The sequence below is a fragment of the Aquarana catesbeiana genome, linkage group LG07 (assembly GCF_042186555.1).
Source record: "Aquarana catesbeiana isolate 2022-GZ linkage group LG07, ASM4218655v1, whole genome shotgun sequence".
Classification (NCBI taxonomy): Eukaryota; Metazoa; Chordata; class Amphibia; order Anura; family Ranidae; genus Aquarana; species Aquarana catesbeiana.
The window spans coordinates 286,469,305-286,484,403 of NC_133330.1; the positions used below are offsets into that span (position 1 = coordinate 286,469,305).

The following is a 15,099-nucleotide window of genomic DNA, read 5'->3' on the forward strand; positions in this document are numbered from 1 at the left end:
CCGTGATGAAGGAGAGGAGGCTGACCCATACCGTCTTTGTCAATAGACGCAGACAGGGGCCACATAAGTGCCTCCATAGAAAGCAGCTAAGAGCGCACTCGCCAAAGAGAAGGAGCATTGGCAGGGGAACCCAGAAGAGGAAGATCAGGGCTGCTCTGTGCAAAAAAAAAAAAAAAAACTGCACAGAGCAGGTTTGACTTTTTAAAATTATTTTATCTGGCAGGATTGTTTATACAGAGGAAACCTACGATGTTCCTTCCATATGAAAGTTTCTTACCTGCCAGTTTGCACTGAATAGAGTTTTGCACGCAAAGCTCAAAAAGGTAAAATTTTGTCAATGCCAAGATGAACTCCTGCGCATGTGCAAGAGTAACGCCATCTTGGCCCAGCCAAAAAAAACAGTCAGAGATTGATAACCAGAAGCAAACCGAGCGAAGTCAGAGGCAGGCAGGGAGCTCCAGGACACTACAGTGTTGGAGAGAAGGTGAGTATAGTTTCGCTTTAAAGGACACAATCAAGGCAACAGCACCCTACATTTGAGTGTTAATTGGTCTGGACGTATTCTTATGGTGACACCACAGGCTGTGTCATAGCCTTGGACACGTAAAGTGCTTTGTGGCTAACAAACCAGTACAGTAAAATGTATTGTGTGTTCCACAAGCAGAGCCCAGTGTTCAAGGGTCACATTACGTGAAGGCCATGCAACTTCTAGTCCATTGGGATCTAGAATACTGTGTCCAAGGTTGTGCCAAAGATTAGCCAATCTAGATAACTGCACAGAAAGCAGAGCTCTGTGGTGTTAAAGAAAAGATGTCCATCCTCCAAGTACACTAGCAAAAAACGGAAGCATGATGAAAATGGGAAGGGTAATACCTGACTGGCAAACTGATGTTCCCCCTGTAATCATCAGTATAGTCCAGTACCTCCTGTAAACAGTTGCTTTTTATTTATTTCTGATCTGGTGTTCCTTAATAAATAAGGAAAACTTATTTGTGTATTATAAGGTGCACAATACAACTAAAGTAAGGAACCATTCAAGATGAATCCAGCCAGACAGTCCTGTGTAAATGTTAATCATCCAACAAAACACATATGATCCCAGACTGCAGTCTGGTCTGCTCTCCAAGTCAAAATTCTTCTCCAGGTGATATGCCCTCACAATCAGCTGTCAATAGCCACAGCCACCAGAGATACAGTATCTCACAAAAGTGAGGACACCCCCCACATTTTTGTAAATATTTTATATCTTTTCTTGTGACAACTGAAGAAATGACACTTTGCTACAATGTAAAGTATTGAGTGTACCGGTTGTATAACAGTGTAAATTTGCTGTCCCCTAAAAACAACACACAGCCATTAATGTCTAAATCGCTGGCAACAAAAGTGTGTACACACCTAAGTGAAATTGTCCAAATTGGGCCCAAAGTGTCAACATTTTGTGTGGCAACCATTATTTTCCAGCACTGCCTTAACCCTCTTGGGCATGGAGTTCACCAGAGCTTCACAGGATGCCTCTGGAGTTCTCTTCCACTCCTCCATGACGACATCACGGATCTGGTAGATGTTAGAGACGTTGCGCTCCTCCACCTTCCGTTTGAGGATGTCCCACAGATGCTCAATAGGGTTTAGGACTGAAGACATTTTGGGCAGCCCACCACCTTTACACTCAGCTTCTTTAGCAAGGCAGTGGTCATCTTGGAGGTGTGTTTGGGGTCGTTATGTTGGAATACTGCCCTGAGGCCCACTCTCCGAGGGGAGAGGATCATGCTCTGCTTCAGTATGACACAGTACATGTTGGCATTTATTGTTCCCTCAATGAACTGTAGCTCCCCAGTGCCAGCAGCACTAATGCAGCTCCAGACCATGACACTCACACCCACCACCATGCTTGACTGTAGGCAAGACACACTTGTCTTTGTACTCCTCACCTGGTTGTCACCATGGTTGAAACCATCTGAACCAAATATGTTTATCTTGATCTCATCAGACCACGGGACATGGTTCCAGTAATCCATGTCCATAGTCTGCTTGTCTTCAGAAAACTGTTTGCTGGCTTTCTTCTGAATCATATTTAGAGGAGGTTTCCTTCTGGGACGCCAGCCATGCAGACCAATTTGATGCAGCGTGTGGCGTATAGTCTGAGCACCCCCCCCCCCCTTCAAACTGTACGGCTGGGAGCACTCATACGTCTATTTCTCAAAGACAACCTCTGGATATGACGCGGAACACGTGCACTCAACTCCTTTGGTCGACCATGGCAAGGCCTGTTTTGAGTGGAACTGGTCCTGATAAACTGCTGCATGGCCTTGGCCACCGTGCTGCAGCTCAGTTTCAGGGTCTTGGCAATCTTCTTATAGCCTAGGCCACCTTTATGTAGAGCAGTACTTATTTTTTTCAGATTCTCAGAGTTCTTTGCCATGAGGGGTCGTGTTGAATTTCCAGTGACAAGTAAGAGAGTGATGGCGATAACACCAAATTTAACACACCTGGTCCCCATTCACACCATTGAGACCTTGTAACACTAACGAGTCACATGAAACCAGGGAGGGAAAATGGCTAATTGGGCCCAATTTGAACATTTTCACTTAGGGGTGTACTCACTTTTGTTGCCAGCGGTTTAGACAGTAATAGCCGTGTGGAGTTATTTTGAGGGTACAGTAAATTTATGTTATACAAGCTGTACACTCACTACATTACATTGTAGCAAAGTGTCATTTCTTCAGTGTTGTCACATGAAAAGATATAATAAAATATTTACAAAAATGTGAGAGATGTACTCACTTTTGTGAGATACTGTATGGTCTTTCAACAGCTGAATGACCAAGTGCTGAATAAATATTGGGAATGGCAAAGCTTAATATTAATTTGCAGAGCAGCCGAGATTCTTCTTCCAGCTTGTACATAGGAATTTTTAGTATACAAGCAAGAAACTGGACACATCAGAAATAAATAACAAAAAAAAAGAAGAGTAAAAGAGAAAAAAAAAAAAAAAAAAAAAAAAAAACTTACTCCAAGATGGCATTTCATCTTAAAGCAGAATTTCATTACTAAAGGAAGTTCTACCAATTGTCTCTCCCCCCTACTCCTGGGCGTGTACTGATTTTTTTTTTCCTTTTCCTCTTGGATTGCCAAGGTGATCAGAGCAGAAGTTCACCCCCCCCCCCCCCCACCTGAAACCTCCTGGGACATGTCACAGGTCCCAGGAGGCAGCAGGATAATTAACAGAGCTCAACATGGCGCCACCTGGGACTCAAAAACTGTCGAAGAACCAGTCAGCGCTAGGTCCCTGGGCTGGCAATTGTCTTTTTTTTTTTTTTTAAAGTGGAAGTTAACTTCCATACATGAATTTTACCTATAGGTAAGCCTATAATAAGGCTTACCTATAGGTAAATGTAAACAATCTCCTAAACGTGCACCGTTTAAGCGATATTTACTGTACACGCAGCCAGTGACATCACTGGCACATGCGCTATGAAGGAACAGCCACCTGTGCGGTTTCTTCAGAGCCTCGTGCCGTGACCGGTGGCTCCCGTGCACATGCGCGAGAGTGAAGTCATCGCAGCTCCGACCAGTCACAGAGTGGGAGTCCGCAAATCCGGAAGCAAGACGGGTGAAGATGGAAGCAGCCTCCAGATCTGACATCTCAGCGCGGGAGGGCTTCGTTTTAAGGCAAGTTTAACATAATGTGATAGTGTGCGATGCCTACTAGCACATTATGCCTTTACCTTGCAGGGTTTAAAAAAAAAAAAAAAAAAAAACACGTCCAGCGATTTACAACTGCTTTAAAAGTCAGCAGCTACAGTATTTATAGTTGCTAACTTTACTTATGTATTTTAACTTAAGTTCCTCTTTAAGGAAAGACTGAAAGAGCAGAAAAATATACTGAGGCTGGAATGTAGGCAGATTGTCCAAGAGGTACATATATTACTTCTTTGTAGCAGAACAAATAAGCAGAATGTCCCTCTATACCTGAATAGTGGGAGATCATGCGACAGAACCTTGCTCTGTGGCTCTATTTGCCCATTCTCAACTTTGATGACATCTGGTTTACTCTTCACACCCATAGAGTGACCCTCCTACAAATACAAAAAAGTCAGATGGTGATCTGGCCGTTTATGGCAACATTTAAAAAAAAAAAAGCTGTATAGCTTACAACAACCTATGTCTAATCTGGTAAAACTGCTCTTCCAAGCATCAATTAAACTTTAAAAGGAAACTGTCATGAAAGAAATATAAGAGGTGCTATTGCATACATATTTTGAAGGTGCAGGCTCCATGTTTTCAATTTTATTCTTCCTTCACTGTTTAGATTTAAGTGATTTAAGTCCCGACACTGGATTATGCATGTCTTTGATCTTGGATAGAGATTTAAAAGGTCATGAAGGAGAGTTGGGGATGGCAGCCCTGCAGCCTGCACCTTCAAAAACAAGTCAGCAATGGCAGCTCCTATTTTTTTTCCCCTTTCAGTACCATCAATGCAGTTGGGACTCACCATACTAAGTTCACGTGTTCTCTTCCCAATCTCACGCTCCACCTGATGTAGCTCGAGGCTTAGTTGTTCATTGGACAACATGCTGGACCACTTAGCTGGTGGAGGTGGGGGTGGCTGCTGCTGACCTCCTAGCGCAGGGGGGTCTCTCTGTACTAGCAGACGGTTACTAGGGACCTATAAAATATTTAGGGTGATAAAAGTTCAGTTTTATCTATGGAGTGTGTTGAATAACTGTGTAACATATACTTTGTCAAAACTAGCGATACATTTTTCAAACTAGCCACTTTCCTGACACGTCTGTCGCATTCTGGACTATAAGTGAATAGCAACATCACACTGGTGATGCCCACCCATATCACCCTGCTGTAAACCTGCATATGCAACCCCTTTCCCATTAAAATAGACCCTGCTAACAGAATAATGCTAACTAAAAAAAAAAAAAAAAAAAAAAAAAATAAAAAATTGGACTTGCCTGTAGATTCGATATCTTGGGAGTACAGTACAGGACACAGGTAAAGTACTCATAAAACTATGGGTTATAAGCTCATACCTTCAGGTGAGTGGTCACTGGCATGCTTTCGAGGACATGCCCACTGGACACCTCCCCTATAACCCTACCCCACTTCGTGAATCCTCAGTTTTGTAGCAAGCAACAGAGTAACCAAAGAACGGACAGGAGGGTGGTCTGTATTCTGTACACCAAGATATGAACATTTATGGGTAGGACAAAATTGCTCTTATTTCAGTAGTATAATAAAGTACAGGCAAAAAGTATTCATTGACCCTGGGATACCCCCAAGCAATGAGTTACAAGGGTGGGCAACTAGGCCAACAAGTCAAATAACAAGGGGTGAAAAAATAACATTAGAGTACCACTGCAAGAACCTTGCGGCCAAAAGCGTACATCTAGATGAAAGACCCAGGCAGCTGAGAATATTTTTTCCAGTTGTAAACTCTTATGCCCCGTACACACGGTCGGACATTGATAGGATATTCTGACAACAAAATCCTAGGATTTTTTCCGACGGATGTTGGCTCAAACTTGTGCTGCATACACACGGTCACACAAAGTTGTCGGAAAATCTGATCGTTCTGAACGCGGTGACATAAAACACTTACGTCGGGACTATAAACGGGGCAGTGGCCAATAGCTTTCATCTCTTTATTTATTCTGAGCATGCGTGGCACTTTGTGCGTCGGATTTGTGTACACATGATCAGAAATTTCGGAAAATTTTATAGCCTGCTCTCAAACTTTGTGTGTTGGAAAATCCAATGGAAAATGTGTGATGGAGCCCACACATGGTCGGAATTTCCGACAACAAGGTCCTATCACACATTTTCCGTCGGAAAATCTGACCATGTGTACGGGGCATTAGAGTGTGGACTGCAGAGATTACTGAACAGTGAATTTCTGTCCATGAGATGATCAGGTTCCCTTCTTTCAAGGCAAACAGACTCCTGGTGACCCTCTGATGGTTGATGTAGATAACTGCCTTGGCAAAAAGACTATGCTTTGCCCATCACAGTGGTAATACCACCGAAGAGATCTTTAGGGACTGGGTTCCAAAGTAATGGATTATGACCCTAGAACTGTAAAGCACCCTGCAGTTAACTCAATCTAACTGCACCAAGTTCCATAGGAAACATCCAGTGCCCTAAGCAACACTACAGGCTGTCCTCACAGCCCGTGGTTAGAGTACAGCTTTCAAGGTTTTACTGATATTGCTCCACTCCAGATACACTAAATCAATGTTGGCATTAGAAGAAAATAATAAATAATAAACTATTTAAGCTAAGGGTGAGTTTCTCTGTGAAGGAGACAAGGTCCATCACCATCAAGACACTAGCACAAACCTGGGGACTCGCTAAGAAAGGTAGGGTTATACAGGAGACACCCAGGGCTCATGTCCTCTAAAAAAAAAAATCTGACAGTATCCAATCATCTGCCCGTGTCCTGTATTGTACGATTAAGATAACTAATTTGCAATCATGCACAATGTTACCTCCATTCCTCTCATCTGGGTCTGCTGGCTAATCTGCTGGTTCAGCTGCTGTAACTCCATCCTGAGCTGCTTCTCAGATGTAGGCGGAGGCTTAGTCATCCGATCTCTGCAAACAAGAAATCACAAGTGGTCATTTCAAGTCGAGAAAGAGGAGGTAGAAAGCACCCCCAGAGGCTGACAGAAACACTAAGTGTAGCTCAAACAGCAAAGTCTAGCGTTGCAAGCTACACTATTCTTTCCCATTCCTTGTTCTGAAAAACTGGATCCTAGGTCTTTTTTTTAATGGGTCAGGTATGGTGGGATGAATTGGTCAGTGTGATAGGTCGGGGCATAAGAAACAGGACAGGCCTCGCTCCATAGGGCAGGGATCTAAACGTAAGTCAGAAAAGTTATAGGTTAGTTGTAGGAGGGCAGGATTTCAAAAATGTCTTAAATCAGGAAGTGTTTTGCTTGCATGGCTTACCAGAGTTAATGTGGGTCGGTCATATTTTGAATTTAAGATATTGACTTATATCCTGAGCTTGTTTGGAAACCTTCAAGGTGAGTGTTACCGTGCTCCGCTTCGGAAAGACCTTATCCACTAAACGTAGTTGGATTTGATTGGAATCAGGATTATGCACAAAGGGTTAAAATCCTGGATAATTTATTGTTGGTCATGGAAAAATAGTTTAAGGGTGACTCCTATCAGAGGGTGACTTCTGATGTGTTGGGCAGGCATTTTTTATTGCAAAAAAACCTCTCAGGTGAATCCAATATAGCCCTAATGAGCACTTTTCTGGCGGCAGTTCCCTTAACCACCTCAACTAATTCAGGCAAGCATTTGCAGCAGTATCAGTAACATTACCGACACATGCTGTAAAGTCAGGTAGTTCTTACTACCACCACATTAAGAATCTGTTGCTATGGCAGCAACCACTTCTTAAAGAATTCCAACCAGTTCGCAGATTAGTAAACTGTCAGTTATTAAGACCAACTCATTACTCAAAGCAGGCCATGCCCGTGCTGGGAAGCTGTCGTGTATGTGATGCTGTATCCCTGAGCCCAATTCAGTTGTCTGCCGGGAGATTCCCCAAGCAAAAGCTAAATGTAAATGGGGAAAAAGGTGATATCATCCAAAAATGGCCAATGCCCATATTTGGGAATCGACTTGTCACTGGGTTGGTGCAGCCTGATGGGGAATTGACAGACTATTTTCCCATAAGGTCGGCTTTACTTTTGACAGCGCACTGCAGTGGGCAAATTCAAAAGCTGCTACTGGACCGATTAGCAGTTGTGGATCCGACAACTGCTGTGTGCTGTGAATAAAATGTAAAGCGGATCCGATAAAGAACTAGTTTCCCATTGGGCTTCGTTCACCCCAGTACAAAACTCTTTGGCCATGTCAGTGTGACAGGTGCAGTGGCTGGGGAGGGAAGGAGAGAGTAAACTGAGGAAGGAGTGTCGTGTGTGGACACTCCTCCCTCAGTTCAGACACGGACAGATTAATATACCTGTCTCTAACAGGTACGTCAATCGGGGAGTAAGCACCGACACTTTCAGTGCTGCGGCTCAACAGAATTATAAAGGGTATCTCTGACACCCTTTATGAATTCCCCTCTCAGCATATGGAGGGGAAAAAATAAAAATTACCTGCCTACAGCTCAGTGTACAATCTTGGCATCTGCCAGGATGGAATAACGTCCATGCATAGGAGTTAGGATATTATAGACAAGCCAATCAAGGTGGCAGCAGATACCAAACCTGCAAGAAACATGGGTGAGAAGGTCAGCAGCAGAACGTAGAGGCTGTTGCTGATATGGGTTGCTTTGACAGACTGCAAAAATGCTGTGCATACTTGAACATTATGGCAAAAACCGTGGGCTCTGACAAGGGAGTGTAATTCTGCTTTATTGTAGGGCATAGTACAGCTTGCACACAGATGAAAAGTTTGTACTTACCTCTCACTCAAATGTCCCTGAGAAGGAGGGTTTTGATGGGGTGGGTAAGGAGGGCCTCCCAGGTTGTGACTATACAGACTGTAATCTGGGAAAGAGAAAAAAAAATTTACCACATGAAGTATTTGTTGCAAAGGGTACTATATAAAATCTTAAAAAAAAAAAAAAAAAAAAAGCAAAGACAGACTGACCTACTCGATAAAACTACAGCAAGAATGCAAATGGTGACCATAACAACTAATATGTTAGTATAATTTGCCTCAAGAAAGAAATCTGAAATCCAATTGGTTACTTAAGACAATTTTGCTTAATTATTCCTATCTACACTTGTAGTATGGCTTTCATTTAGTAAAAAGTAGTACAGTAAGCTATTGTAACCAGACTGATCGTCTATTCGGTATCAAAAGCTGATGACTGGCAATTTGTGATTGGTTGCCAACAGAGTATCATAGCTTTTTGCATTCTGTTACAATAGAAAACCAATTGGCTACGAGCATATTCAATTCACAAATGTTGTGCAATAAATACTTTTATGTTTATTTTTTTTAAGTAGATGTTTACCCTAACTGGATCCAATTTAATTTGCTAAGTACGGTACATCAAACAATTGCTTTGTTCTTTTACAAAAATACTGTTTATACCTACATTTTATCATTTTATTGCATCTCAGTGCTTCAGATCTCCTTCAGTCCCTTTCAGTCATTTTGTTTACATGCATATTTGCTCCAGCAGTGGCTGCATGTCATTGCTCAGGGCAGGCTTCCCCATAAGCATCAGTACATCTGCAAATAGCCTCTACTTGAGGAGCATATGACAGGTAGACAACCCAGGAGAGAAATTGAGAGAAAGGGACAGTGTTGTCACCCCATGAGAGAATGTGCCTTAGCAAAGGCCTTCATGCAAGATCAAGCATTTTTTTTTTTTATGAAAATGTAAAAAAAATATATACATTAAAAACATTAGCATGGAAAAATGATATTTTAGTGACTGGGTTTAGATTTAACTTAATAGAAAATAACTGCAATGTGTCTAACTTCCCCTGAAAACCCACCAGAAACGCTGGATTTTGTCGCCACACCTTGAGTTGCCAATGCTGGCTGCATAGGGCCTGAAGGCTGGTACAAGGCCTTGGAGGTGCGAGAAATGGCACCAAAACGAGATACTGTAGGCCGGTCGCCAAACGGAATTAGATCGTCCTCTCCTGCTTCAGTGGCTCTGCGTTGCAGCTCAAGGCGCTGATCCCTCAAGGATTTGCTGTCAACATTCTATAGGAAATACAAAAAATAAATAAATTACGCAAAAAGATCTAGGAGAGCCTAAATCATGAGAAGAGAGGTCTGCCTTAATGGCAAATGACAGACCTGCTGGTTTAGGCTTGGTTCATATTCATGAAATGACTATAAAAATACTGAGGCAGTGTATGAGATAGTGCTTTAATTATTTTAGTAATTTGAAAGTACATGTACATCTTTTACATGAAATTCTCTAATCCCCCCACATGCTTACCTTCTGTGACAGCTGTGAGCACCTTTACTGTCTGCACCCAAAAGCCACAGCCAACATGGAGCAAATAAAAGCATCACATTCCTCCAATGGATCCTCTAGAATGCAGACTAATGTTTAACCTCTTCTGGACCAACCCGCACAGATATATTGTAGCAGGGCGGCCCTCCTGCACAAAATCATGTACCTGTATGTGATTTTGTGCACTGGGTCTGGGGCATGTGTCGGCGGCCCGCTCCCGCTGTGATTGGACACAGTGGGAGCCAATCAGCGGATCCGATGTTCATAGGCTCCCTGCGATCGTTCTCAGAAGAGGCAGAACAGCAGTCTGCCTGCGTAAACAAGCCAGACCACCATTCTATGAGAGGGGAAGATGGAGATCTTGTGTTTCTGCTAAGCAGGAACACAGATCTCTGTCTTCCCCCAGTCAAAGCATCCCCCACACAGTTAACAAGCACGCCCTAGGAGCACATGTAACCCTTTGATCGCCCCTGATGTTGAAGTGGAAGTCCAAGCTAAAACTAAAATCCCTGCATCTATAGTTACCAACATTGTAACACTAACCTAACTCAGTAAAGAAAAAAATCAGTGTACATACCTTTTCTGGAGGCAAGTCAACCCAATCTCCAGAGGCAGAAGCTCTGCAGAGGACACGGCTGACAACAGCTGTGAAATGAATGGGGCGTGGCGTCACCCATAGGGCTAGTTTACACTTGCTTCAAAACATGGCTTCAGACGCACTTTATTAAAACTCTCTGAATGCCAGTCAAAGCTCCTGTCACTAAATAAAATGGTTCGCTTACAGTCCTGTTTACATCTTGCTTTTGCTTGGTTTCGGTTGGCTTCGATGAGGCTTCGGTAAAGCTTTGGTGGAGCTTTGATGAGCAATTGGTGGGGCTTCAAGCGAGCTTTGAAGACGATTTGAAGCGCAACCAACGCAACATGGGGTATAATTTGTGAAGAGAAGCCAAAGCAAAGTATAAACAGGACTGTAAGTTAACCATTTTATTTACTGACAGAGGCTTTGACTGGCGTTCAGAGAGCTTTAACAAAGCATGTCCAAAGCCTTGTTTTGAAGCAAGTGTAAACTAGCCGTTAACGTGTGTTGAAGCTGAATCAAGTGTAAAGGAGCCCATAGAGTTACTATGGGACTTCCCTTGTTGGATGTGTCCTCTGCACCCACCTCCACAGCGAAGCCACGGCTGATGGCTCAGCGTGGGATCTGAGCTTCCACAGCTGGAGATCGGGTCGGATCGCCTGCAGAAAAAGTATGTACACAGATTTTTTTCTTTATAGGGCTAGAGAGGTTAGTGTTAGAATGTTGGTGGCTATAGATGCAGGGATTTTAGTTTTAGCATGGATTTCCACTTTAACCCCTTCCCTGCCAGTGTCATTAGTACAGTGACAGTGTATTTTTTCAGCACTGATCACTATATTAATGTCACTGGTCCCCACAAAGTGTCACATAGTGTCAGATGTGTTCACCGCAATGTCTCACTCCTGCTAAAAATTGTTGATTGCCACCATTCCTAATAAAAAAAAAAAAAAATACATAAATAACGCCAATCAATTGACGCTTATTGGGATTTTTATTTTTTTTTTTACCAAAGACATGTAGCAGAATACATATTGGCCTAAATTGATGAATAAATTTGATTGTTTACATTCTTTTATCGGATATGTTTATAGCATAAAGTAAAAAAATACATTTTTTTTTTCAAAATCGTCGTTCTTTTTTGTTTATAGCGCAGAAAATAAAAACCGCAGAGGTGATCAAATACCACCCAAAGACAGCTGCTCTATGTGGGGAAAAAAGGACATCAATTTTATTTGGGTACAGTGTTGCACCATTGTCAGTTTAAGTGACGCAGTGCCATTTTGCAAAAAATGGCCTGGTCATGAAAGGGGGGTAAAACCTTCTGGGGCTGAAGTGGTTAAAGTGGTTCTAAAGGCTGGACATTTTTTACCTTAATGCATTCCCTGCACTAAGGTAGAAAAATGTATCTGTATTTGCATAGCCCCCTCACCTTATGTATACATACTGCAAGCAGTCTCAATCCAGAGCTGTGACTCTTCCCTCTCTATTTTCCTACAGAGGCGGCAGCAGGAGCCTTAGGCTCCTGCCGTCAACAAAATCCTGAGATCAGAGAGTGGGGTTTGCAGGCTGAGCCACGCTGTGTGTTTCAATGTATGCAAACAGCCTGGCTTGGGAGCGAGCCCACAGGTGTGGATCCCATAGGCGAGAAGAGGTGGAGCCCAGAATGCCAGCGATACCATTGCATAGAGAAGAGAAGCATAACATTTGCATTATTTAAAAAAAAAAAAAGCTTTACAATCACCAAGTTGTTTTACCAACAGCTCCACTGCCTACCAAAGCACAGCAGCAGAATCTTTCCAATCCCGAGTGAACACCTGCTGACTTTGGGAATCTCTATGCTGGTGAATCCCGTGAGGAAGAAGCAATCCTTTCTGTCTAAGAGGTAAATGTTGATCTTACTGAAATACAAAATGATCGATAGCAAAGTAAAAAAACAATGAAGATGAACTTACTGCTACTTCGACACTGCCTCCAGCAGAAACGTCTTTGGGTTTGGCATCTTTGCTTCCAATGTAGGAACCGATTGTGTCACAGGACCAGGGTGAATACTGGCTGTAATCATTCCCTTTGTACTTCCCAGAGATTTTTAGTTCTTCATCAAGGTACTAAGAGTAATAAAAAAATTACAAAGTAAAATATAAATCTGTAGTTAAAAAACATGCAAAGTAAGGAACATTTCAGGGACCGATCTCACCTCTTCTTGATGGAAAGGGTGTGTCAGCGTGGGTGAAGGAGCAAATGGTGGGGGAGAAATCACTTTTCTCTCTTCTAGTTGAGCCATGATCTCCTTTCGGCGGCGGTGAAGATCATCCAGGCTGGGGTGAGGCTGTGATGGATGCTGGGGAGGCAAACGACCGTAGTGTTCCTATAGCATGAAAGAAAATGAAAGGAGATTACAACAATGGACACACAATATTCTGAGCTAAAACAAAACAAATTATTTACTTTAGATAAAATCATTATTGGACTTCTAAAGATATGCAATGTCTGAAATAAAAAAACATTAATACACAAAAAAAACAAAAGGATTATTGTACATGACATAGTTTAGCAGGATACATACAAGATCACTATTGCAATCCTAAAACATTTTACACCCCATTCACACTTGTGCGACTTTGTACATCAAAGTCACATGACAAGTCGTACCCAACGTTTTCCAATGATAACCATTCATAGATGTGAGACTTAAAGTAGCAGCGACTTCAAAGTAGTTCATGTACTACTTTGGTCTGAGTTTCATGCAACTTGAGGGCCACAGACATTAATGCCAACCCTCCAAAGTCACATGAAAGTCATACCCGAATGTTTTACATGCAACAGTGGGTCTGACTTTTCAGAGGGACAAGTCACATCCAAGTCGTATTCATCAAAAGTTGTATCAAAGTTGTACTCCAAAGTCGGTCGAGTTTGAAGTTGTACAAGTGCGAATGGACCCTCAAAAAGCATTGGCACATGTTACAAACAGAGAAATCCTCAATTGTTCTGCATCAGGGGATGCATGAAAATATTTTGCGCTTTATGTGAAGTGGAAAATAAATTTTGAAAAGTTTAGGAAAAAGTGGGGAAGAGTTAAAGTGTTTGTGAACCCAAAAGAATAAATTACTGCCCGCCCCCATATTTTAGTTAGGTATACCACACCGTATAAGTCTTATTAAAACGAGGCAAGCAAATACCTTTTTAGAGCGATCTTAAGACTCATGGCCACTTTACACCTCCGACACATGGCTACTGCAGGAGGGGCCCAGATCTCCCTCTGATGTCAGCCGGGGAGGTCACATGGTCGCTCAGCACCTCTCACAGTAGCCCTGAAGACCGCTTTAAAAAGGTAATTACATGCCTTGTTTCAATAAAAGACTTATACGGTGTGGTATGCCTAACTATAATAGAGGGGCTGGCAGTGACCATTTGTAAAATGTTATTTCTAATAATAGCGGCAGGGGTGAAGACAGACACAGAACACGGAGCTGACAGGCAGGAGGTGAGGGTGAGAGAGGAGAGCTGCGGATGATGGAGGGACGTACGCTGAACACAGTAGTCAGCGATTATCATGGTCAGCTCACAGAGGGGGCACACAAGAAGTGGCAGGATCAGCCAGGTTTTTTACACTTTAGAGAGGGGCAGATTACACAGCACAAGCACTGTGCTGTAGAACATGCTTTAATGGAACAAGATCTGTTATATATATATATATATATACAAATAATATATCAAATTAGTCCATAATATATTCTTATTGTGATACATATAAACAAACAATATATCAAGTTAATAAAGTATCATAAAGTAAGTTGTAAATACTTTGTTCCAATAGCGATGAAGCTTTGGACATCGCCAAAGCCTGTGGATAAAAGACCCATTAAATAAAGAGCATCTCGGACATAGCGGTGTTACATATTTTCCCCAAGTTTTTGTGGAGTGTAATGAGCCCTATGTATAATAAAAAGCTGCAATAACCTTTGGGAAGGTGAGAGATATGTCCTAGAAAATATTTCCATGGCACGTGTCCAATCCTCCTCATCTGAATCCTCACTGTCTCCTTGCCACCGGGCAGAACTATTTGTATATTTTTCAGTAGTCTCCATTATTTGTAAATTAGAATAAAGATCTCCTATTAGTCCTCTTTTCGTACAGGCAACCGATGTTGCCACTGTTAATATTTTTGAGTGTTCATACTGTAAATGAATTTTTGAGCTTTGGATTTGTAGTGCATGACGTATTTGAAGGTATTGGTAAAATTTTTTATTCGTCAACTGATATTGATCATTTAATATATTAAAAGGGAGTAAAACCCCCTAGCCCTAAGTGATTACTGGGACTCTAATGAAGGGTCATCCTTCATTAGATAGTCTGGGATACTTTCAAGGCATTCACAAGGGGCCATTACATCTCAGCCATCAAGGCGGTTAGAGCGCAGCAAACTGCTGCCACTGCGGTGTTGGAGGGTGGGGTGGAGTTGGCTTCTGCCCAATACGGGTTGGATCCCTCCACCTCAAACTTTGATGCTCTGCAGGCATCCAAAAGCAGTCCCCACCTTCACTTAACAGAGGTTACTAGATTAGAACTG

General features: G+C 42.4%; 1 protein-coding gene across 6 annotated transcripts in view; it reads right to left on the reverse strand.

Moving 5' to 3' along the window:
• Positions 1-15,099, reverse strand: part of RC3H1 (ring finger and CCCH-type domains 1) — a 132,895-nt gene that overhangs the window by 10,312 nt on the left and 107,484 nt on the right. For 4 of the 6 annotated variants that reach the window (XM_073593430.1, XM_073593432.1, XM_073593428.1 and 1 more), the window contains exons 13-19: positions 12,727-12,897; positions 12,485-12,637; positions 9,483-9,696; positions 8,435-8,519; positions 6,498-6,603; positions 4,493-4,666; positions 3,970-4,076 (exon numbers count right to left, since the gene is read on the reverse strand). In XM_073593430.1, the coding sequence (XP_073449531.1) occupies positions 3,970-4,076; positions 4,493-4,666; positions 6,498-6,603; positions 8,435-8,519; positions 9,483-9,696; positions 12,485-12,637; positions 12,727-12,897 (1,010 nt within the window). The remainder of the gene's footprint in view (positions 1-3,969; positions 4,077-4,492; positions 4,667-6,497; positions 6,604-8,434; positions 8,520-9,482; positions 9,697-12,484; positions 12,638-12,726; positions 12,898-15,099) is intronic. The other 2 variants (XM_073593431.1, XM_073593433.1) reach the window with 2 other exon arrangements.